Genomic DNA, 24045 nt, shown 5'->3' with positions numbered 1-24045 from the left:
CGCTTCGGCAGGCGAACTCTCAACCACTGCGCCACCAGGGAAGCCCTTTGGGGTTTTCTTACTTACAAAAGGAGTAATTCCATGTGGAGCAATCTAATCTTTTATTAACCGTAAACAATTAATTAAGAATCAGTATTCTGACCTCCAAAAAATTCCACATTGTCATAAGCAACTTTAGGGAAGCTATTTCAGGGATTCTAAAACATCACAGAGAAAGATAAAAGGAAATATCATGACTCTGGTTTCCTGCAGGATGCTAATTACATACCCTGAAAAACCGACTGGCTGCAAATATCTAAAAATATCGAGATAAAATATTTTTCAAAGCATTTTAAATGTATTGCTAACTTGGCACAAAAATGTGGAGCTTATGAGGACAAAAATGGAAAGTGAGAACCTGAGGAAAAAGGCCACTGAGGGTAGTTTTCCCCAGTAGGTATCAGCTGGGCTCTGAGGATGCCAAGGTTCTGATGCACGTTAAGAGAATAAAGCCCATGACCTGCCCAAGGTGGGGCGTGTCTAACAGCAAAGCCCCAAAACTGGCACTAGATGGAGGGAAAAATCATCTCCAGATATCCTGAGATTAGGTAACCAAAGGCAGGCCTCCCTCATTTGTCACCTACGTGTTCCAGAAACACCTCGGAGTAATTTAAAGTGGCCCTAAGTCAGCCTGAGCCTCTAGCAGCCGGCAAAAACTAATGCAAATCCTTACTGAGGAGCCCACAACCTTAATATAGGATGGGGGACGGCCACAGTTCCCAAGGAGCTAAAGTACTCGGAAAAGTCACAAAAAGTAGTACAAAGAGACGAGATGATGGGCAAGAGCCAGCAGACACAGCTTGCTCAGGCCCAGAAGACTTTGGGGATTGGAATGATCAAGCACAGAATAGAAAATGACTGTTTCATGTATTTTTATAAAGAAAAGAAAAACTTTAAAACATGAGCAAAATTTCTGAAAGATTGTACAAGAGAGCAAATTTGAAAAAGAAACGTCTAGAACTTGTAGATGTGAAAAAATACAATGCTTAGGGCTTCCCTGGTGGTGCAGTGGTTGAGAGTCCACCTGCCAATGCAGGGGACACGGGTTCGTGCCCCGGTGCAGGAGGATCTCACATGCCGTGGAGCGGCTGGGCCCGTGAGCCATGGCCGCTGAGCCTGTGCGTTCGGAGCCTGTGCTCCGCAACGGGAGAGGCCACAGCAGTGAGAGGCCTGTGTACCGCAAAAAAAAAAAAAAAAAAAAAAAAAAAAAGAAGAAGAAGAAAAATACAACGCTTAAAATGAACATTTAAAAAAAAATGAACATTTTAATGGTGGGGATAAACAGCATATTAGACACAGCTGAATAAAAACTAGGGAACTAAAAGATGAAGTCCTCCAAGTTATTTGAAATGTAGCCCAGCTAGAAACAGAGATGGGGAATGTAGAAGAGAAGTTCAAACCTCTAGCATATATCTAAAGTTCCAGAAGGAGATAACAGAGGGGATGAGAAAACAGCTGAAAAGACAATGGCTGAGAATTTTTTTAAAATGTAATTTAAAAAAAATAGGATTGCTTAACAATCCTATTATAGAAAGGCCCAATGAATTCTAAGCAGGATTAGAAAAAGAAGAGTCTGCACCTAGACATATATATACCATAGTGAAACTGCAGAACACCAAAGACAAAGAACAATCTTAAAGGCAGCCAGAGAAACGGCAGATTACTGACAATGGAACCATGTAAGAGTGGCGGTTGATTTCCTAACACAACAGCAGTAGCAGAAGCCAGAGCACAGGGGAACAACAGTACTGTGATGAGAGAAAATGTCTCACAACCTAGAATTGTACACACAATGCAACTATGTCTCAAGAACAAAACTGAAATAATTATTTTTTTAATTACTTATAGTCCCTATATATTTATTTATTTATTTATGGCTGTGTTGGATCTTCGTTTCTGTGCAAGGGCTTTCTCTAGTTGTGGCAAGCGGGGGCCGCTCTTCATCGCGGTGCGCGGGCCTCTCACTATCGCGGCCTCTCTTGTTGCGGAGCACAGGCTCCAGACGCGCAGGCTCAGTCGTTGTGGCTCACGGGCCCAGTTGCTCCGTGGCATGTGGGATCTTCCCAGACCAGGGCTCGAACCAGTGTCCCCTGCATTGGCAGGCAGATTCTCAACCACTGTGCCACCAGGGAAGCCCCTGAGATAATTTATAAGGAAAAACAAACAAACAAACAAAAAAAAAACAAAACGGAGAATTTGCCACCTCACTAAAAAGGAAATTCTGAAGGATGTACTTCAGGAAGAATAAAAATGATCCCCGTTGGCAGGTCCAAGAAGCAAAACAGAATAGTGAGCACAGACACGGCAAATACAGGGTTAAGCTAATACAAATCATTTAACTGTGTAAAGTAAGGAAGGACAATATCTGAGTTGCGGGGTTGAAAAAAAAGAAAGAACAAAAATACTGGACAAAAGAGCATAAAACCTGGGAGAGGGATAATCATAGTTATCATGCTCAGGCCCTTAGATTTTTAGGCTATTGATTAATCAGCCACTTACTGTACATGTTAAAGTAAGTCCCCTGCATACGAACAAGTTCCGTTCCAAGAGCGAGTTTGTAAGTCCAATTTGTTCGTAAGTCCAACAAAGTTAGCCTAGGTGCCCAACTAACACAATCGGCCATCTAGTACTGCACTGTAACAGGTTTATAATACGTTTGCATCTTTGAGAGTTCGCAACTTGAAGGTTCGTATGTAGGGGACTTACTGTATTTAAAACAACCATTAAGGAACAGACATTGAGAATGAACTTCAAAAATAACAGAGGAGGGAAAAAAATGGAATAAAAATTTTAAAAATCTAAAAGAAAGCAAGGAAATTTTCAAAAGAAAAAAATGGGAGACAAAGGATAAAAGAAAGTGTTAGTAAGCATGAAAAATGTAAATGTAAATTTGCTATATGGTTTGAAAGATAAAGATTGTCAAACTGGGAGAAAAAAACAAACACGTCCTCTTTAAGAGAGATGCATCAGAAGAGGACACAAAAGAATTGAAAGAAAAAAATGAAAAACAGTGATGAAGCAAACACCAAAAGAAAGCTAGTATAGAAGTGTTCCTATCAACAAAATAAACGCTAAGGCAAAGAGCATTACTAGAGATAAAGATACATTTACGGAGAGGAGGTAACAATTCTAAACTTGTATGCATCTAATTAACATAGCCTCAGAGTATAAATAGCAAGAGTTGGCAGTTCCACAAAGAGACACTGTCACCACTATCATGGAAGATTTTCACATTCCTCCCTTAGTAAATGCCGGATCAAGCAGACAAAACGAAAGCAGGAAAAGGGAGAGAGGGAGGAAATAAAATATGTGAAAAGCACAATAGATTAACTGATTAATCTATTTGTTCTTTAGTAGACATAAAGAGAATATTATACCACCCCCAAATCAGAGCACATACATCCTTTTCTCCATTTATGAAAAGTGAACATGAACTAGGCCATTAAGCAAACCTAAAAATATTTCAAATGACTGTTGTATAGACCCATCATACTAAGTTAGAAATCAATAACAACACACAAATATACTGAGTCACAATGAAAAATGTATCTTTTAAAGTCGGTCACCGTCAAAAAACAGTTTAAAAGCTTCTGCCCTAGAGAAACTCTTGTAGAGGATCATCATGACACATGTCAAAAATATTCATAGAACTGGTGACTGCAACAGCAAAACCCAGTCGCCGCCCGGAGGCCCACTACCAGCAGACTGGGCAGATACACTGTGTGTGGTCCTGGGAGAGACAGTTATACAAAGTGACGACAGTTCATTAAAGCCACATGTATCAACACGGATGACTTTCAAATTAGAACATTATTCAGGGTACAGTTCTGTTTATATAAAGGCCAGAAGGATGCAAAACTATGTATTATTCAGAGATACATTCATATGTGATCAAATATGAAGAAAAGGGAGCCAGGGAGAGAATTCAAGAAAGTTGTTGACTCTCGTTAGAATGAAGGGGGACCCTCCTGGGGGGATACTTACAGGTAGCCTCCAAGCAACTGATCAAGTTCAATCTCTTAAGCATAGATATTCTGACTGATCTTTATACCTTTCATGTATGTTAGAGGGTTTTTTGGTATGTTATTCAATGTTTCATAGACTCCCAAACCTGGGTATCTATACCTGAGCTGACTTTTCATTAAAAATATCTAGACAGGGCTTCCCTGGTGGCGCAGTGGTTGAGAGTCCACCTGCCAATGCAGGGTACGCGGGTTCGTGCCCCGGTGCAGGAGGATCCCGCATGCCGCGGAGCGGCTGGGCCCGTGAGCCATGGCCACTGAGCCTGCGCATCCAGAGCCTGTGCTCCGCAACGGGGGAGGCCACAACAGTGAGAGGCCCGCGTACCGCAAAAAAAAAAAAAAAAAAAAAAAAAATCTAGACAGACCCTGGCTTTCAACTAGTCATTCTTTCCCTTCTGTGGAAAAGAATGATTTTTAACATGAATATTTCTCCTCAAATAACCTATTTCATCATTTAGAAATACTCCCCAAATTAAAATCTTGTGAGTGCCCTTTTCGCTCCTGGCAGGCTACCAGCACTGCTGGACTGAGTCACGATTGGCCCCAATGTCCTAAAATACAGATTCCTACAGAGGGAAAGGCAAGTCTGTTTCAGGCAGTCAGATGTACGCATGAAGAGACCTTCTTGATGATGATTCAGGAGAGATTAATGGATTAAGGACGGGACACCCGCCACCTGCCTCCAGGACGACTGGTCACAGATGTCCACTAAATGCCAGGGTGCTGGGGGACCAGCTGGCCCAATTCTGCTCCACAGGGTCCAGTACAAGAGACATGTCGAAGACATATGTGCAACCAAAGCGCAAAAAAAGACCAGAGGTATTTTACTGACATTTTTGCATGTTTTTAAAAATCCATCTCTGGACCCATCCACCTAGCTTAAAAACAAAGGATGAAGGATCACAGACACAACTGTTTTCTCCACCGTTCCTTCCCCACCTACGTGACCAAAATGGGCTTAAAGAAGAAAGCCCTCACAGACTGTAGCATGTGCAATTTCCTTGTTGGGAAAATATGGATGTGAATGGCAGAGGGGATGCACCTTTCAGGGAACACAAGACACCTTTTGTATCAAAAGACACGAATTCTTGATTACGAAGACTTTGAACCAAACAAATCATGACCTACCTCATATTTTAAATCTATTGTAAAGTCGGATTTCAGGGACTCGCTCTTCAATCTCTTGGTAAGCCTAGAAAATAGAGACAATTTGAGTTTTTTGAAAAAAACCAAAAAAGCATCAAACAAGGAGAACACATTCTTGAGACTTTTTAATGTTTGAAAACAAATAAAAATATAAATTTTAGGACAAAACTAAGAGTTTAATTTCCTTGAGGCAAAGGACTATGAAAACACAATTATTTGTGGACCAGGACACGAATGCAAGGCTTGTTGCAAACGTAGTGTTCGTTATTCAACATCTGGAAAATAACATAAAACACCATACGATACAATACATGTCTTTTAAAAAGCCACGGAGTGTGCTGACTCCTGATAATCCTTGACTAAATAATGACAGAGAAAGAAAAGGAAAAGAAAAAAGCCTGCCTGATAGAGAAACAGAAGTTGCTACTTTTCAGTCTCCTACTTTTAATGACCCTATGAATTACAGTTTGTGGAGTTTCCTGGGGGAGAGAGCATGTGGTTTCGGGACAGAATAGCAGTTTCAAGTCATTTTCTTGCTTCAGAAAAGCCGTAATGGCTCTTTTCAACACAGAAGAGAGGCCCAGACCCCTGGGCCCCGGCTCTAGAGCCCCCCGCTCCCCAGCGTGCACCAACCTCCCCCGAAGCGCGCTCCTGGCCACACAGCGGCCCAGTTCGCCCCGACCCAACCTCTACCTGGCAGCCTTTTCTCCAAGACCGAATTCAAGGGTGTCCAGACCTGCCCACGAGAATAAATGGAAACTTCCTTTGCCCCCAGAGTGGGAAGCACAGCCCCATTCATCACACACGGCGAGCCCCCTGCACCCCCCTCCTGCTCTGCACCCCAAACAGCGCCCACCGCCCGGGCCCACACGAGCACTCGGTGAGCGATCTGAAGGGATGAGGGCACATCGCAATACATTCCTCCATTTCAGGCTGAGTGAGGCAGAACGACATGCTTACCAAGGCCACGGAGCTGCCACAGGCTTTACGCTTATCACAGGGCTACAGACGGAACCCTCGTTTCAATGACGAACCTCCTAACAAATATTTTAACTACAAAGAAATAATGGTAATCTGAAAAGGAAAACTAGTAATCAGTTTCAAAAGTCCTCCCCGAGTTTTTAGCCTGGTTGAGCCACAGACATTTCTCTAAAAATTTATCTCTAATCGGAGGAAAGATGAAGGAGGACACAGGTTATAATTTACGTGTAGTCAGGAAGCACCGGCCTCACGGGTGACAGGAACGTGGCTCGATGGTACACGGCTCGGAAGGAAGCCCCATGGAACCTCTGCTACATTCCTGCTCAGTACCTGCCCGCCGGCTCGGGCAGGAGTGGGTGAGGACACTGCATAGAGAGACTGCATTCTCAGAACATTCCTGACGTATATTAAGAGAAAACTCTGCCCTGGTGTGGCATCTTGTCCAACTCGAACTCTGCTTGGCTGGAGCCAGTTTTCATGAATAAACTCTTTTAAGGTAACTTGGGGACTTGGACTCATGCCAAGTGCCTTCAAAGCCTGAGCCAACCACATTCAGACACCAAACACACACACACAAAAAGAAAAGTCATACCTGGGCTCATCGCCACGGACAAGGAACACAGAACTGCGATCAGCACCCAATGGCACGTGACATCCACTGTCAGGTGGCCACGCTGCCCACACCCGTTCTTAAGAGACAATCAACACCTCTGAACTGTTACCCTAAACATGCTCTCTACGCTTCCTGACTTTTTAAGTTTCTTTCGCATTCAATTCTTGTACATTTTTCTCTGAGGGAAACTAGAGGAAAATGTGACAGCCACTGATAGAATCTCTTTAAGAGGAAAGAATCTCTTTAAGATGAACACTGACTGACTGGAAACAAATCAGTATGTACACTGACATCTGTGGCTACGTTTAGCAGCCTGTGGAATCTGCCAGAACCAGTGACGGTTACCTCAATATTACGAACGTCGCATGGATGAGTCAGCCTCGTGGGACACCTGGGGCCTAACCCAGTCACCTTGCAAACAAGTCCCAGTTCTGAAAGTGTGCAGGGGGGCATTCACCCGACTTAAAAGGCCAGTCCTAGTGGTGGGAACTAGGTTTCATTTTTCTATACACCAAGCAAGGGCTATACCCAAGGGCTTTTCAAATGCTAATTTCAGGAACCATCATTGCCAAAAAAAACAAGGCCAGAAATCCCAACTACTTTGCGAAAATATTTCTTCATTAAATATTCAGTTCCTGGCAAAAGAGAATTTGACATTCAGCTTTCCTGTTTTTAGAAGGCACTAAGTTATGTCCCGATAACACAGTTCTAATGACACAACCAGCTAGACCGGAAACTTGCAACAAATATAGGGCTCCTTCAACTCCATACCAGGAAAACTTCCTGACTCTTCTAGTCCCACGTGCGAGACAGTCAACAGAGCAAGATATTGCAGGACATCTAGATAAGCTTTTCTGATGGAAAAACAACAGGGGAAACCAGTAACAGTGTTCTGTAGTAACATCTATTTGAAGAAACCATCTTACTGAAAATCAATGAACGTTTCTCCAAAGATGCAAGTTTTTTTTTTGTTTTTTTTTTTTTTACAGATGCTATCGTGAGGAGATCACGTAGCTAGAGCACTGGGAAATGTTGGGCAGTGTTAATTCAACACTCACTGATGCTCCGGGATTGCTAGCCCCAAAAATATTTTCGGTGAGAAAGTCTAAGAAAGTGAGTGTCATGAAGTGTCTTTAAGTAACCAGTTTTTCTGGTGACTTGAGTAACTATAAATCATTGCCCTACCTACCAAGTGAGCCATAAGTCAAGGAAAGGAGACACAGTGAATCGACGTTCCCGTAGTGGGCACTGTTGCTTACCCACATGATACAGAGCCTCTCCTTCCTTCCTCTAAGAGAATTCTGATTTTGATCAATTACTCAGGCCAAAAAAGGGGCTCCAGGGTCAGAGTTAGTTTGATCCCAACCGATGCACTGAAGTTCTGGCAGCTGTTAACGGTGCAGAGGATGGTAGAGGCCTGAAGTTGTCCCAACTGACTTTAATTGGACAGGATCCACCTACAGACTGGGGATAAGTACTTTCATTCCATGGTTAGAGGCTGTCTCCTGCTGTACATAAATAAGAAGTTCGTAGCCCTTACTGCCTTGAAAGCACAAAGCTAACCAGATTTAGGGTGAAATGATGCTGTGCACTAAGCCGGAGAGACAGAGATCCAGCCTCCCCTCAATAACACTGCTGGACGCCTGCACCAAACCACCACCCACCTCCGCTTCCAGTTCCAGCAACAATATTCCCTTCATCCACTCTGCATCCTTTGCTGCTGCTTGCATCTACGTTGGGAAGGAGCGCGTTACATTGTAAGGAACTTTCAAATGTCAAGGGAGCAGTCCAGAAGTTTCAGCAACCACAAATGACAAAGTATCTACTATCTTATATTACTACAATGGGCTAAAAAGCTTTTCAGGACTCCAAACCCTAGAAACAGGACACTTACTGTAAGAAATAAGAGAAACATTTTCATCTTTGCAGATATAAAAACCACAACTGCACTATCAACTTTCCATTCCCTAAAGAACAAAAACTCACAATTAATCTGAACTATTTAGGTTAAGAGGACTGTCAACAGCCATGCTTCTCCTGAATTACGACTTATCTTCCCCTTTCACATCGAAAACTGCATGACTGGGATTCTCACACCGAGAGTTAGGTGTGCCTCCTGCCCAGCCCACGTTTAAACGCGTCTACACATCCACGCACATAACCAGTCATCACCCAACCCGAGGCGTGCTGATGACAATCAGAGTCACACCTAGAGCTCACAACAGTGGCCACACCTCCGGGTACAGAGTCCTGAGCACTCGTGGGCCCTCCCTCGGCCTCACAGTTGATCATTCGCCTCATTTTGCAGGTGAGTAAGAGGAAGGGCAGAGCGGCTGAGCGTGAGTCTGAGGGGGTGAGTAAGTGATGGAGCCTGTGTCCGGCTCCTGCCGCGGGTCTCCCTGCACTACCACCCGCTGCCTCTGCTGAAAAGTTCACTCAGCTCCATCAGCTGCAAGACTTGGCGAAATAAAAGTTGATTCATACACGAGACGCAACGAAAAGCAAGTCTCATAAATTCTTACTTGTTTACCAGTGGGATACTAAGGGCCCAGCCAGCAGCGAAGTCTGGGTACTTAAACACTGTAGGATTTTCGGAAAAGGCATAATGGTGAATGATTGTAGATTCTTCGTCATGCAATGCTTTTCCTAAAAACCATTCCTGTTAAATAAAGATATAAAATTTTTTTAAAAAGCCATTTCATGCACGACCAACAACAAATTGGTATCATTAGTTTTAGTTAAATATCCTGGGTGATAGAGAATAAGCACAGATTATATATTTCTAAAGAATTTTCACAAAAATCTAATTATTACTCATGTGATAATGAATATAGCATAATCTTGGTCTATAAAGAAAGTAATTTAAGATCAGATCATCAGGATGAACAAAATGCTAGTCACCATTATACTATAAACATATAAAAGTGGTATTTTATAGAATATTCCTTATCAAAATACTATTAATGTGAAGAAAACAGTGTTCCTTTATGTCCCACTGAGGTTTGCAAAGAAGAATTCGAAAAATTCCTTCCAGAATCAGTGCCTATTTTATTCATTTATTCAGTCATTCAATTAACATTTATTATCATTTGTTATCAGTTAACATTTATCCCACGCCAGGTGGGAACCGAGCTTACACAATAGTGGGGAGACAGAAAGTAAGCAAGTAAATAAAGTAAGTTCAGATAGTGCTATGATGAAAATAAAAGAGTGACGGGGGACCCTGGAAAGAGAGAGAAACCTCTTAGGAAGTAACAGTTGAACGGAGATTAAATAACATCAAGGAACCAGCGAAGCACACATCTGGGGAAGAAGAGGTGAGGCAGTTAATACAAAGTCCCTGAGGTGGGAAAAGGCTTGATATATTCTGACAAAAAATGAGTGCAGTGTGGCTGGAATATGGGAAACATGGTATGAAAGAGAAGCAGGAGATAGACCAGGGTTCAGATGTCACAACACAACAGCCTGGATCAGACCGACTCTCCCACCAAGAACAAGTATAAAAGCTGGAGGAATTCTTAGAGCAAATGACTGAGGGCATCAAAACACAACGAAGGCAAATAGGATGTGAGGGCTAACATCTGAGAGAGAAGGGGAGCCCACCCATGGGAGCCCCATGTTCACCTCCTTTCACCCTCAAGGAATCTGCTGATTACCCGAGCAGAGGACAGCGCACCACCAAGGGCAGCAGCTGGGGACTCGTGCCATCTGGCTGCACTGCAGAGACAGAGGCTGGAGCTGCAAGCTGCCGAGATGGTAGAGATTCAAGGGGATCCCAGAGGCGTGAGCCCCAAATTCTGCCTGCAAGCTTCCCTCAACTCCTAGGCTGCACAAAAACCAAGGGAAAACACAAGAACCAAGTGGGAAACAGCAGTGAAGTGGCTAAAACCTGAGCAGAGACTTCAGCAGTAGTTCTGGGAGCCCAAGGCTGGAGGGCAGGGTCTGCCGGAGGAAAAGGGTCTAGAAGTTAGGGCAGTCTGTAGCTAGACCTACCCAGACAAGGTCTACAACCCAGAAGAATAGTAAATGCACAAGACCAGACCAATAACAGAGAAAAATGAGAAACAGAGATTCGCAGATAAACCGGTTTTGCAGTTTAAAAAATATATAATTAATATGAAAACAGACGAAAAGATGATGATTTTTACCAAAGAACTAGAATCTATAAACAAGAGTCAAATGGAAATCCTAAAACCGAATAATGCAATAACTCAAGTTAGGAATTCAAGAGAATATTAGACATAACAGAAGAGAGAATAGTGACCTGGAAGGTAAGTCAGTAAAAAATTTCCACATTTATGCACAAAAAAGAAAACAAAGAGGAACATACAGAAAAGAGCTTAGGGGCAACACGGGACACAGTGCAAGGTCTAAAGGTCTAAAACACATGATGCTCAAACTAAGCGAAGTAAGTCAGAAAGAGAAAGACAAATACCATATGATATCACTTGTATGTGGAATCTAAAGCATGGCACAAATGAACCTATCTACAGAACAGAAAGAGACTCACAGACACAGAGAACAGACGTGGTTGCCAAGGGGGAGGCGGGGATGGAGAGGGATGGACTGGGAATTTGGGGTTGGTAGATGCAAACTATTACATTTGGAATGGATAAACAACAAGGTCTTACTGTAGAGCACCGGAACGATATCCAATCTCCTGGCATACCATAATGGAAAAGAAGACTTAAAAAAAGAACGTATGTATGTGTAAAACGGAGTCACTGTGCTGTACAGCAGAGATTGGTACAACATTGTAAATCAACTATACTTCAATAAAAAAATAAATTAACTACATGATGTTCAAAACCCAGAACAGGAAGAGACAGACAATGGAACTCAATCAACATTTGAAGAAACACAGGCTTAGAATCTTCTTAAAAACTGACACAAGTCATCAAGCCATAGATTCAAGAAGCTCTATAAACCCTAATCAAGAGACATATAAAGAAAACCACATAGTCAAATGCTGGTTGAAAAACCTAAGATAGAGAAAATCTTAAAAGTAATTTTGGGGGACAGGTGTACACATTTCTTTCAAAGGAGCAAAAATAAGACATACAGTTAACTTTTCAACAAAAACAAGAGAAGTTAAAGAATGGAGCCTCTTTACAGTGATAGAAAATTACTGCTGACCTGGAGTGCGACACCTCATGAAACTATCTTAGGTGCAGTGGGAAACCACAGGAGGTTTTTGAGCAGGTGAACAAGAAGATCTGAATTACAGAGATACTGGATTATTGGGATGGCGAGAACAGAAACCAGGAGGGCAGCGAGGATGCTTAAATCATGGTCCAGGAAAGAGATGACGGTAGCCTGGACCACAGTAATAGTATTCAACACAGCGGGAAGATAGATGAGAGGTGTATCCTGGAGGGAGACTCCACTAAATGTGCCAGCATGAGGTTGAGGGGAAAGAGGAATCAGTCATCAGCCCCAGGTGTTTTCATATGAGCAACTCAATAGACAGTGATGCCGTTTCTGAGATGCAGGAGACTGAAGATGGAAGAGGTTAGAAAGGGGCATGAAGAGTTCAGTTCTGAACAAGTTGAGTTTGAGGCTCCTGGTAGACAAGTAGGCGGCTGGACATAGGAGTAGGGAGCACATAACTCCCTCCCTCGGTTCCTTCACGCTTGGCTCAAATGTGACCTGATCTGTGAGATTTTTCCTGAACACCCTCTACAGAAAAGTAAGCCCATCCCAATCTATGCTTCATCCCTCTTATTTTGCTTTATTTTTCTCCGTAACACTTACTACCACCTGACACATTGTTTCACATTTGCCTGTCTCCCCTGCAAAAGACTATCCCCTCCTTGTGACCAGGGATGTGGTCTATTTTGCTCACTGCTGTATCCCAGGATACCTAAATGTCCCAGGTGCCCCTAGTTCTGTGTTAAATGATGCAGCCAGCCCGGGAGAGCTTTCAAAGGCAACTATGAAAGAAGTGTCAGCGGATAATTTAAGTCAAGTACCCTAAGTTCTAAAAGTTTTGTATATTTTCTCTCTTACCCAACCATCACCCCCTCACTCCCTATCCCTTATCAGAAAATAAAAGCAGGAGGGATACAGTGCTGTCTTCCCAGGGCCCTCTTCTGCTCATGGCTGTGTTCCAAATACCTCCCAGAGTCTTAGTTTGGGTCAATTCAGCAACAAGTCATAAATGAACATACGTGAAAGCCAGTAACACAAGTGTGTGTCCAGGTCCATAGTTCCGCCCGAGGATTTCTTCCTGACATTTTATGGATATATTAAGTCACCACTGGGCAAGAGAAGTGATTATAAGGCAAACAGCCTTGGCTTGAGATAGAATATTCAGCATCTTTTTAAAAAATCAAACTACTAAACATTAACCAAGATGAAAATCATCACACTTAACACACCATGTAAATACAGCTCGTTTAAAGAAAATAAACACTTCAGTATACGTTAGCACCTTTCTCAATAATCTTTCACTATTATAATCTCCTGTTCCAAACATAAATTTATGCAGAACATGTTTTTATGTTTCAACAACTAATAGCAGTGTTCAGCTATTATCTAGTATATAAGATTGTTTTTCAATATTTTCGGGGGATTATACTGTCAACTACTCTAAGGGAGAAATTAATACAGATTCTGTGAAGAGACACTGCCCCATCGTTCTTATTAATTTTCTTAATGCCTTCTTAATAAAGACAATTACAATCAAGACAGACTGTAAAAGAATAACTCAACGTTCTATTAGTGTGTTAGAATTACTCTTTGCCAGCACTGTCTCACCTCTATTAAAAATTAAAAATTAAAGACATTTCAGCAAATATACACATGTTAAAAGCATACTGTCGGGAAAAAAACAGAAAGACTTCAATAAGATATAGAAATTTATAGAAATCACCTAGAAAGGCAATTTAACAAAGATTAATTACTTTAATAAAGATTAAACTTTTTCATTTAAAATATTGTGTAACAGCATAAATCTGCATTAGTAAGAATGACAAAATGATACTGAAGGGAAAAAATGTCAGAATCCAACAAAGTAACTGATACTCTAACACATTATTATGAGTTTAATGTCGTTTATCTCTGTCAGTATCAAAGCCAGGTTTGTCTTATACGTTTTTCCTAAAATTTCACATGGTAGGGGGGAAAAAAAACACACTGGTTTGAGCTAACTTCAACATTATGTAATTTTTATTCCCAAATGCTAGTTTCAAAAGAAACAAAGCATCCTAGATTTTTTTTTCACGTGGTACTGCTCACAAAAGAAGAAGAGAGCATCTCATTTCACCTCTGGCTCTGTATTTGCTTTGCATGAACTTGCTTTGAACTTATTTGTCATTCCAATTTTCATTAAAAAGTACAGTGAGTCACCGTCTTCTGTACAGAATTAGAGCTATGGATCATGGAAAAAATAATCTCCAGGTGAAACGAACACTAGGAGGAGATCAAAACTCCTACATCCTAAAAAAGATCTGGAGTTTTTCTCAAGTCAAAGGCAAACATAAAAGCCTAACAAATGTTTTACATAAAATACGGCACCGAGTACACAGCTGCTGCTCAGCCGTCATCTGAAAAGACTAGATGAGACACGTTCGTAATTCTTTTCTCCTTTGAAGGAATTATTCTTTTAACCTAACAACGTTCTCATTCAATTACATCTGTACTTTCCCAGAAATCAAATGCATGAAGAGAAATCAGAATGGGCCCTTCCAGCATTTAAAAAACATCAAGACCAGTGGTTTTATTATAGTGACAAACTTTCCAGCGTTTGAGAAATCAACCTAATGATCACTGTTGCCCAACTCTGTGTGTCCCCATCAATAAACCAAGTGGGCACCCAGAAGCCACGGCTCCTTTTCCACATCCTCCTTAAATCTGACTCACTTCTGGAGTGGGTGTCAGAACAGGGGTGGGGCAGGTGTCCAGTGATCCCAGAAAGGACCCAGTTCTGCTTATTCCGTGTTTCAAGAATTCTTTAAGTTGATCAGGGTGCAGCCTGGGCTGCTCGAAGAGAACTGAACGGCCTGATTTCCTCTCCACAAAACTCCAGGGCTGCCTCTAAACCTCCAGAGACACTGAATGTAGTCCAGCAGGACAGCTGACTTACAGAGTTATTCAGTCGTATGCAAATATTTATTGACCACCTACTAAGTGTTAAACACTGTGCTCAGTGCTCAGACAGAACTTAGAGGTAAACAAGATCCAGCTGCAACATCATATCTGCACAAGATAAAAATGTTAAAATATGAAAGTAGCGGTGAACTTCTCACCCAAGATGCATACTGTCTCACCCCGAGACCTTCTCAAATATTGTTCCCTCTGCTTAGAGCACTCTCTCCTATTAACTCCTACCCATCCCATGGACTTAGATTAAATGTCACTTCCTGTCATGACCTTCCCAGATGCGGTCTGATACCCTGCTGTGTGCTTCTAACAGCGCCCAATGTTTCCCTTAAATGTCTCCCTTTTAAAGGTAATTGCTTTTATTTCCCTTAACATCTTTATTGGAGTATAATTGCTTTACGATGGTGTGTTAGTTTCTGCTTTATAACAAAGTGAATCAGTTATACATATACATATGTTCCCATATCTCTTCCCGCTTGCATCTCCCTCCCTCCCACCCTCCCTATCCCACCCCTCTAGGTGGTCACAAAGCACCAAGCTGATCTCCCTGTGCTATGAGGCTGCTTCCCACTAGCTATCTATTTTACATTTGGTAGTGTATATATGTCCATGCCACTCTCTCACTTTGCCACAGCTTACCCTTCCCCCTCCTCATATCATCAAGTCCATTCTCTAGTAGGTCTGCGTCTTTATTCCCGTCTTGCCCCTAGGTTCTTCATGACCTTTTTTTTTTTTCCTTAGATTCCATATATATGTGTTAGCATACGGTATTTCTTTTTCTCTTTCTGACTTACTTCACTCTGTAGGACAGACTCTAGGTCCATCCAACTCACTATAAATAACTCAATTTTGTTTCCTTTTATGGCTGAGTAATATTCCATTGTATGTATGTGTCACATCTTCTTTATCCATTCATCCAATGATGGACACTTACGTTGCTTCCGTGTCCTGATATTGTAAATAGAGCTGCAACGAACATTTCGGTACATGACTCTTTTTGAATTATGGTTTTCTCAGGGTATATGCCCAGTAGTGGGATTGCTGGGTCATACGGTAGTTCTATTTGTAGTTTTTTAAGGAACCTCCATACTGTTCTCCATAGTGGCTGTATCAATATACATTCCCACCAGCAGTACAAGAGGGTTCCCTCTTCTCTACACCTCCAGCATTTACTGTTTCTAGATTTTTTGATGATGGCCATTCTGACAGGTGTGAGATGATATCTCATTGTAGTTTTGATTTGCATTTCTCTAATGATTAATGATGTTGAGAATTCTTTCACGTGTTTGTTGGCAGTCTGTATATCTTCTTTGGAGAAATGTCTATGTAGGTCTTCTGCCCATTTTTGAATTGGGTTGTTTGTTTTTTTGTTATTGAGCTGCATGAGCTGCTTGTAAATTTTGGAGATTAATCCTTTGTCAGTTGCTTCATTTGCAAATATTTTCTCCCATCCTGAGGGTTGTCTTTTGGTCTTGTTTATGGTTTCCTTTGCTGTGCAAAAGCTTTGAAGTTTCATTAGGTCCCATTTGTTTATTTTTGTTTATTTTCCATTTCTCTAGGAGGTGGGTCAAAAAGGATCTTGCTGTGATTTATGTCATAGAGTGTTCTCCTATGTTTTCCTCTAAGAGTTTGATAGTTTCTGGCCTTACATTTAGGTCTTTAATCCATTTTGAGCTTACTTTTGTGTATGATGTTAGGGAGTGTTCTAATCTCATACTTTTACATGTAGCTGTCCAGTTTTCCCAGCACCACTTATTGAAGAGGCTCTCTTTTCTCCACTGTATATTCTTGCTTCCTTTATCAAAGATAAGGTGACCATATGTGCGTGGATTTATCTCTGGGCTTTCTATCCTGTTCCATCGATCTATATTTCTGTTTTTGTGCCAGTACCATACTGTCTTGATTACTGTAGCTTTGTAGTATAGTCTGAAGTCAAGCAGTCTGATTCCTCCAGCTCCATTTTTCATTCTCAAGGTAGCTATGGCTATTCGGGGTCTTTTGTGTTTCCATAAAATTTGTGAAATTTTTTGTTCTCGTTCTGTGAAAAATGCCAGTGGTAGTTTGATAGGGATTACATTGAATCTGTAGATTGCTTTGGGTAGTAGAGTCATTTTCACAATGTTGATTCTTCCAATCCAAGAACATGGTATATCTCTCCATCTATTTGTATAATCTTTAGTTTCTTTCATCAGTGTCTTATAGTTTTCTGAGTACAGGTCTGTCTACTTAAGTAGGTTTATTCCTAGATATTTTATTCTTTTTGTTGGAATGGTAAATGGGAGTGTTTCCTTAATTTCACTTTCAGATTTTTCATCATTAGTGTAGAGGAATGCCAGAGATTTCTGTGAATTACTTTTGTATCCTGCTACCTTACCAAATTCATTGATTAGCTCTAGCACTTTTCTGGTAGCATCTTTAGGATTCTCTATGTATAGTATCATGTCATCTGCAAACAGTGACAGCTTTACTTCTTCTTTTCCAATTTGGATTCCTTTTATTTCTTTTTCTTCTCTGACTGCTGTGGCTAAAACTTCCAAAACTATGTTGAATAATTGTGGTGAGAGTGGGCAACCTTGTCTTCTTCCTGATCTTAGTGGAAATGGTTTCAGTTTTTCACCATTGAGGATGACGTTGGCTGTCGGTTTGTCATATATAGCCTTTATTATGTTGAGGAAAGTTCCCCCTATGCCTACTTTCTGCAGGGTTTTATCATAAATGAGTGCTGAATTTTGTCGAAAGCTTTTTCTGCATCTATTCTGATGATCATATGGTTTTTCTCCTTCAATTTGTTAATATGGTGTATCACATTGATTGATTTGCATATATTGAAAAATCCTTGCAACCCTGGAATAAACCCCACTTGATCATGGTGTATGATCCTTTTAATGTGCTGTTGGATTCTGTTTGCTAGTATTTTGTTGAGGATTTTTGCATCTATGTTCATCAGTGATATTGGCCTGTAGTTTTCTTTCTTTGTGACATCTCTGTCTGGTTTTGGTTTCAGGGTGATGGTGGCCTCGAAGAATGAATTTGGGAGTGTTCCTCCTTCTGCTATAGTTTGGAAGAGTTTGAGAAGGACAGGTGTCAGCTCTTCTCTAAATGTTTGATAGAATTCGCCTGTGAAGCCATCTGGTCCTGGGCTTTTGTTTGTTGGAAGATTTTTAATCACAGTTTCAATTTCAGTGCTTGTGACTGATCTGTTCATATTTTCTTTTTCTTCCTGGTTCAGTCTCAGCAGGTTGTGCATTTCTAAGAATTTTTCCATTTCTTCCAGGTTGTCCATTTTATTGGCATAGAGTTGCTTGCAGTAATCTCTCATGATCCTTTGTATTTCTGCAGTGTCAGTTGTTACTTCTCCTTTCTCATTTCGAATTCTATTGATTTGAGTCTTCTCCCTTTTTCTGTTGATGAGTCTGGCTAATGGTTTATCAATTTTGTTTATCTTCTCAAAGAATCAGCTTTTAATTTTATTGATCTTTGCTACTGTTTCCTTCATTTCTTTTTCATTTATTTCTGATCTGATCTTTATGATTTCTTTCCTTCTGCTAACTTTGGGGTTTTTTTGTTCTTCTCTAATTGCTTTAGGTGCAAGGTTAGGTTGTTTATCTGTGATGTTTCCTGTTTCTTAAGGTAGGACTGTATTGCTATAAACTTCCCTCTTAGAACTGCTTTTGCTGCATCCCATAGATTTGGGGTCTTTGTGCCTCCATTGTCATTTGTTTCTAGATTTTTGATTTCCTCTTTGATTTCTTCAGTGATCACTTCATTATTAAGTAGTGTATTGTTTAGCCTCCATGTGTTTGTATTTTTTACAGATCTTTTCCTGTAATTGATATCTAGTCTCATAGCATTGTGGTTGGAAAAGATACTTGATACAATTTCAGTTTTCTTAAATTTACCAAAGCTTGATTTGTGACTCAAGATATGATCTATCCTGGAGAATGTTCCATGAGTACTTGAGAAAAATGTGTATTCTGTTGTTTTTGGATGGAATGTCCTATAAATATCAATTAAGTCCATCTTGTTTAATGTATCATTTAAAGCTTGTGTTTCCTTATTTATTTTCATTTTGGATGATATGTCTTTTGGTGAAAGTGTGGTGTTAACATTCCCTACTATTATTGTTACTGTCAATTTCCCCTTTTATGGCTGTTAGTACTTGCCTTATGTATTGAGGTGCTCCTATGTTGGGTGCATAAATATTTACAATTGTTATATCTTCCTCTTGGATTGATCCCTTGATCATTATGTAGTGGCCTTCTTTGTCTTGTCTCTTGTACTAGTCTTTATTTTAAAGTCTATTTTGTCTGATATAAGAATTGCTACTCCAGCTTTCTTTTGATTTCCATTTGCATGGAATATCTTTTTCCATCCCCTCACTTTCATTCTGTATGTGTCCCTAGGTGTGAAGTGGGTCTCTTGTAGACAGCATATAGATGGGTCTTGTTTTTGTATCCATTCATCTAGTCTGTGTCTTTCGGTGGGAGCATTTAATCCATTTACATTTAAGGTAATTATCGATATGTACGTTCCTATTCCCATTTTCTTAATTGTTTTGGGTTCGTTATTGTAGGTCTTTTCCTTCTCTTGTGTTTCTTGCCTAGAGAAGTTCCTTTAGCAGTTGTTGTAAAGCTCGTTTGGTGGTGCTGAACTCTCTCAGCTTTTGCTTGTCTGTAAAGGTTTTAATTTCTCCATCAAATCTGAATGAGATGCTTGCTGGGTAGAGTAATCTTGGTTGTAGGTTTTTCTCCTTCATCACTTTAAATATGTCCTGCCACTCCCTTCTGGCTTGCAGAGTTTCTGCTGAAAGAGCAGCTGTTAACCTTATGGGGATTCCCTTGTGTATTATTTGTTGTTTTTCCCTTGCTGCTTTTAATATGTTTTCTTTGTATTTAATTTTTTTTTTTTTTTTTGCGTTACGTGGGCCTCTCACTGTTGTGGCCTCTCCCGTCGCAGAGCACAGGCTCCCGACGCGCAGGCTCAGTGGCCATGGCTCACAGGCCCAGCCGCTCCGCGGCATATGTGGGATCTTTCCAGACCGGGACACGAACCCGTGTCCCCTGCATGAGCAGGCGGACTCTCAACCACTGCGCCACTAGGGAAGCCCCTGTATTTAATTTTTGATAGTGTGATTAATATGTGTCTTGGCGTGTTTCTCCCTGGATTTATCCTGTATGGGACTCTCTGTGCTATCTGGACTTGATTAACTATTTCTTTTCCCATATTAGGGAAGTTTTCAACTATAATCTCTTCAAATATTTTCTCAGTCCCTTTCTTTTTCTCTTCTTCTTCTGGGACCCCTATAATTCGAATGTTGGTGCGTTTAATGTTGTCTCAGAGGTCTCTGAGACTGTCCTCAGTTCTTTTCATTCTTTTTTCTTTATTCTGCTCTGCAGTAGTTATTTCCACTATTTTATCTTCCAGGTCACTTATCCATTCTTCTGCCTCAGTTATTCCGCTATTGATCCCTTCTAGAGTATTTTTAATTTCATTTATTGTGTTCATTGTTGCTTGTTTGCTCTTTAGTTCTTCTAGGTCCTTGTTAAATGTTTCTTGCATTTTCTCTGTTCTATTTCCAAGATTTTGGATCATCTTTACTATCATTACTCTGAATTCTTTTTCAGTTAGACTGCCTATTTCCTCTTCATTTGTTAGGTCTGATGGGTTTTTACCTTGCTCCTTCATCTGCTGTGTGTTTTTCTGTCTTCTCATTTTGCTTATCTTACTGTGTTTGGGGCCTCCTTTTTGCAGGCTGCAGGTTCGTAGTTCCCGTTGTTTTTGGTGTCTGTCCCCAGTGGCTAAGGTTGGTTCAGTGGGTTGTGTAGGCTTCCTGTTGGAGGGGACTAGTGCCTGTGTTCTGGTGGATGAGGCTGGATCTTGTCTTTCTGGTGGGCATGTCCACGTCTGGTGGTGTGTTTTGGAGTGTCTGTGGCCTCATTATGATTTTGGGCAGCCTCTCTGCTAATGGGTGGGGTTGTGTTCCTGTCTTGCTAATTGTTTGGCATAGGGTGTCCAGCACTGTAGCTTGCCGGTCGTTGAGTGAAGCTGGGTGCTGGTGCTGAGATGGAGATCTCTGGGAGATTTTCACCATTTGATATTACCTGGAGCTGGGAGGTCTCTTGTGGACCAGTGTCCTGAGCTTGGCTCTCCCACCTCAGAGGTACAGCCCTGACGCCTGGCTGGAGCACCAAGAGCTTTTCATCCACACGGCTCAGAATAAAAGGGAGAAAGAGAGGAAGGAAAGAAGGGAGGGAGGGAGGGAGGGAGGGAGGGAGGGAGGGAGAGGATAAAATAAAATAAAATAAGATAAAATAAAATAGTTATTAAAATAAAATATATTAAGAAAAAAAATTTTTTAAGTGAAAAAAAAACGGATGGACAGAACCCTACGACAAATGGTGGAAGCAAAGCCATATAGACAAAATCTCACACAGAAGCGTACACATACACACTCACAAAAAGAGGAAAAGGGGAAAAATCATAAATCTTGCTCTCAAAGTCCACCTCCTCAATTTGGGATGATTAGTTGTCTATTCAGGTATTCCACAGATGCAGAGTACATGAAGTTGATTGTGGAGATTTAATCCGCTGCTCCCGAAGCTGCTGGGAGAGATTTTCCTTCTCTTCTTTGTTCACACAGTTCCCAGGGGCTCAGCTTTGGATTTGGCCCCGCCTCTGCGTGTAGGTTGCTGAGGGCGTCTGTTCTTCGCTTACACAGGACCGGGTTAAAGGAGCAGCTGATTCGGGGGCTCTGGCTTACTCGGGCCGGGGGGAGGGAGGGGTACGATGTGGGGCGAGCCTGCCGCGGCAGAGGCTGGCATGACATTGCACCAGCCTGAGGTGCGCTGTGCGTTCTCTCGGGGGAGTTGTCCCTGGATCCCGGGACCCTGGCAGTGGCGGGCTGCACAGGCTCCCCGGAAGGGGGGTGTGGATAGTGACCTGTGCTCGCCCACAGGCTTCTTGGTGGCTGCAGCAGCCTTAGCGTCTAATGCCCGTCTCTGGGGTCCGCACTGATAGCCGCGGCTCGGGCCCATCTCTGGAGCTCCTTTAAGCAGCGCTCTGAATCCCCTCTCCTCGCGCACCAGGAAACAAAGAGGGAAGAAAAAGTCTCTTGCCTCTTCGGCAGTTCCAGACTTTTTCCGGGACTCCCTCCCAGCTAGGCTAGCCGTGGTGCACTAACCGCTTCAGGCTGTGTTCAGGCAGCCAACCCCAGTCCTCTCCCTCGGTAATTGTTTTCTTAATGGTCCCTCCTCTCCCTGCTACTCTGTACCATCCAGGCAGTCAGGACCCCTGTCTGTCTAGCCTCTGCTATCATAATGCTTGATACACAGTTGGTACTCAAAAAATATTTCTTGTCTAAAATAATGTGGTCATTGTTGATAAAGAGAAATAACCAATTTAAATTTATTTCTTAACTCTAGGTTATATCAATAGTTTTTTAATTCTTCAAAATTGATAACCCATATATTTTTTTCATTTAAAAATGGCTCATTTTAAGTTCCATCCTTCTGAAAGCTCCAAACATCAAAGAGAAGTATTTAACATTGCTTCCAGATATTCAACTGTTATTTCATTCTTCTTTTTTTTTAAGTGAAAGCAGGTTTTTTTGAGAGAGATACACATTGCATAGACAGAATGTGCTCCGTTTCACAAGGCAAGAGCAGCCTATTTCATTCTTCTTAATCTTAAATTGTGTTTTTATTAGACTGAAAAACCTCTTAATCAAAATTAAACTTCTTTTAAGCATTTTCTCCAAAATAAAAATACTCGTATTGAAATTGTATTTACCTTTGATGGGTCATATCTTCTGAGTGCTTGTAAGAGTTGTGGAATTTGTATTCTTGTCTCTTCTTCACAGAAGAAAATCCATGATGAATTTCTGCTATATGTTACAGAAAAGCTGACAAAAACAAATAGGTTATAGTAATCACCTTTATAAAGTGAGTTTATAATAAGGTTTAAAACTGATCAACAGGAAATGGATGAAGGACATACAAAATGGCAAGAAATCTGGATTTTCTTCCCATAATATTTTTCTTCCGTGTATAGTTTAAGCGTATAGGAAAGCCAGATACTATCGGTTTATGAAACAGCTAGACTTCTTAAAGTTAATTCTTTCTGTGACAAACCCCAATTCAGAAGAGACATAATTCTCAAATAAAATATCAAATATATTGACATTATATCTTTTAAGAAAGAAACATATTTAAAAATAAAAGCTATTCATGATTAAGAATCAATCATCAATGCTTAAACTGTATGAATAATGCAGTTTGACTATAAACGTATCTAATTTCTCTAATAGTAAGTTAAAGTAGTTCTAAAGACACATGGTACACTAGATATAAAAACAGGAGACTCAGAGAACTGAATCACATTTGTAAAATATCCAAGAAATACCTAATTAGTTTGAAGTAGTACTTATGATGTATAGCTTGGGAAGAATTGTTTTAGATACGAGACAAACAGTAAGGAGCTGGGGAATTACGGTCACTGTAGATTAATTCAAATAAAACCCACTGCCTAGTGAAACAGGAAAAAAAAAAAAAGAATCAATCATCAAGAAATCCGATTACAGTAGTGGTCATGGAGTCCAAATGGACTTTACTTCCTGACTCTGAGGAAAAAACACCCTCTGAGTAAGAAAACTAGGGAGCCTACGAGCGTCAGGTAGAGATGCCAATAATGAGCGCATGTCACGTGAAACGTACTGCGGTAACAATGGAAGTATGGTCCACGCGCCTTCCTGCTGAGCCAGCTGGTGAAGGAGGAGGACTCTGGGGACTTCCTGAAGAAACAATCGTCAAAGCAGAGAAACAAATAAACACAATATGACCACAGCAATTTCTTCAGAAGACTCAAATTTAAAACCAGGTATTTTTAAAGATCTGACGCTTTGCTCTTCCTACTCATCTCTTTTCTCTTCCCTTTGGAGCTACTAGAAGTGAAGGATTTTCGCTGAAGCCACACAGCCTCCTCAGCCCCCAGGCTCCGCGTGGCGCAGAGGCCCTCCAGGAAGGGTCTCCAGTGACACCCAGAGCAGACCTGGAATTTGCAGGTGTGCAAAGGCGACTGGAAGGCAAGAGCCCAGGGGAAGTCAGGGCAAACTCAGAGGCATAAAGACAGCTTTCTCTGTGTACA

General features: G+C 41.2%; 1 protein-coding gene across 5 annotated transcripts in view; it reads right to left on the bottom strand.

The window, feature by feature from the left end:
• The window catches only part of B3GLCT (beta 3-glucosyltransferase), a 108718-nt gene that overhangs the window by 39404 nt on the left and 45269 nt on the right, over positions 1-24045 (bottom strand). For all 5 annotated transcript variants that reach the window (XM_073795021.1, XM_073795020.1, XM_073795019.1 and 2 more), the window contains 4 exons: positions 23616-23692; positions 22693-22804; positions 9324-9460; positions 5190-5253 (listed from right to left, as the gene is read on the bottom strand). In XM_073795021.1, the coding sequence (XP_073651122.1) occupies positions 5190-5253; positions 9324-9460; positions 22693-22804; positions 23616-23692 (390 nt within the window). The remainder of the gene's footprint in view (positions 1-5189; positions 5254-9323; positions 9461-22692; positions 22805-23615; positions 23693-24045) is intronic.

Source organism: Tursiops truncatus, chromosome 18, assembly GCF_011762595.2.
Source record: "Tursiops truncatus isolate mTurTru1 chromosome 18, mTurTru1.mat.Y, whole genome shotgun sequence".
In the NCBI taxonomy this organism is placed as follows: Eukaryota; Metazoa; Chordata; class Mammalia; order Artiodactyla; family Delphinidae; genus Tursiops; species Tursiops truncatus.
Note: the sequence above shows the minus strand (reverse complement) of the source record. Positions and strands in the feature narration are given on the sequence as shown.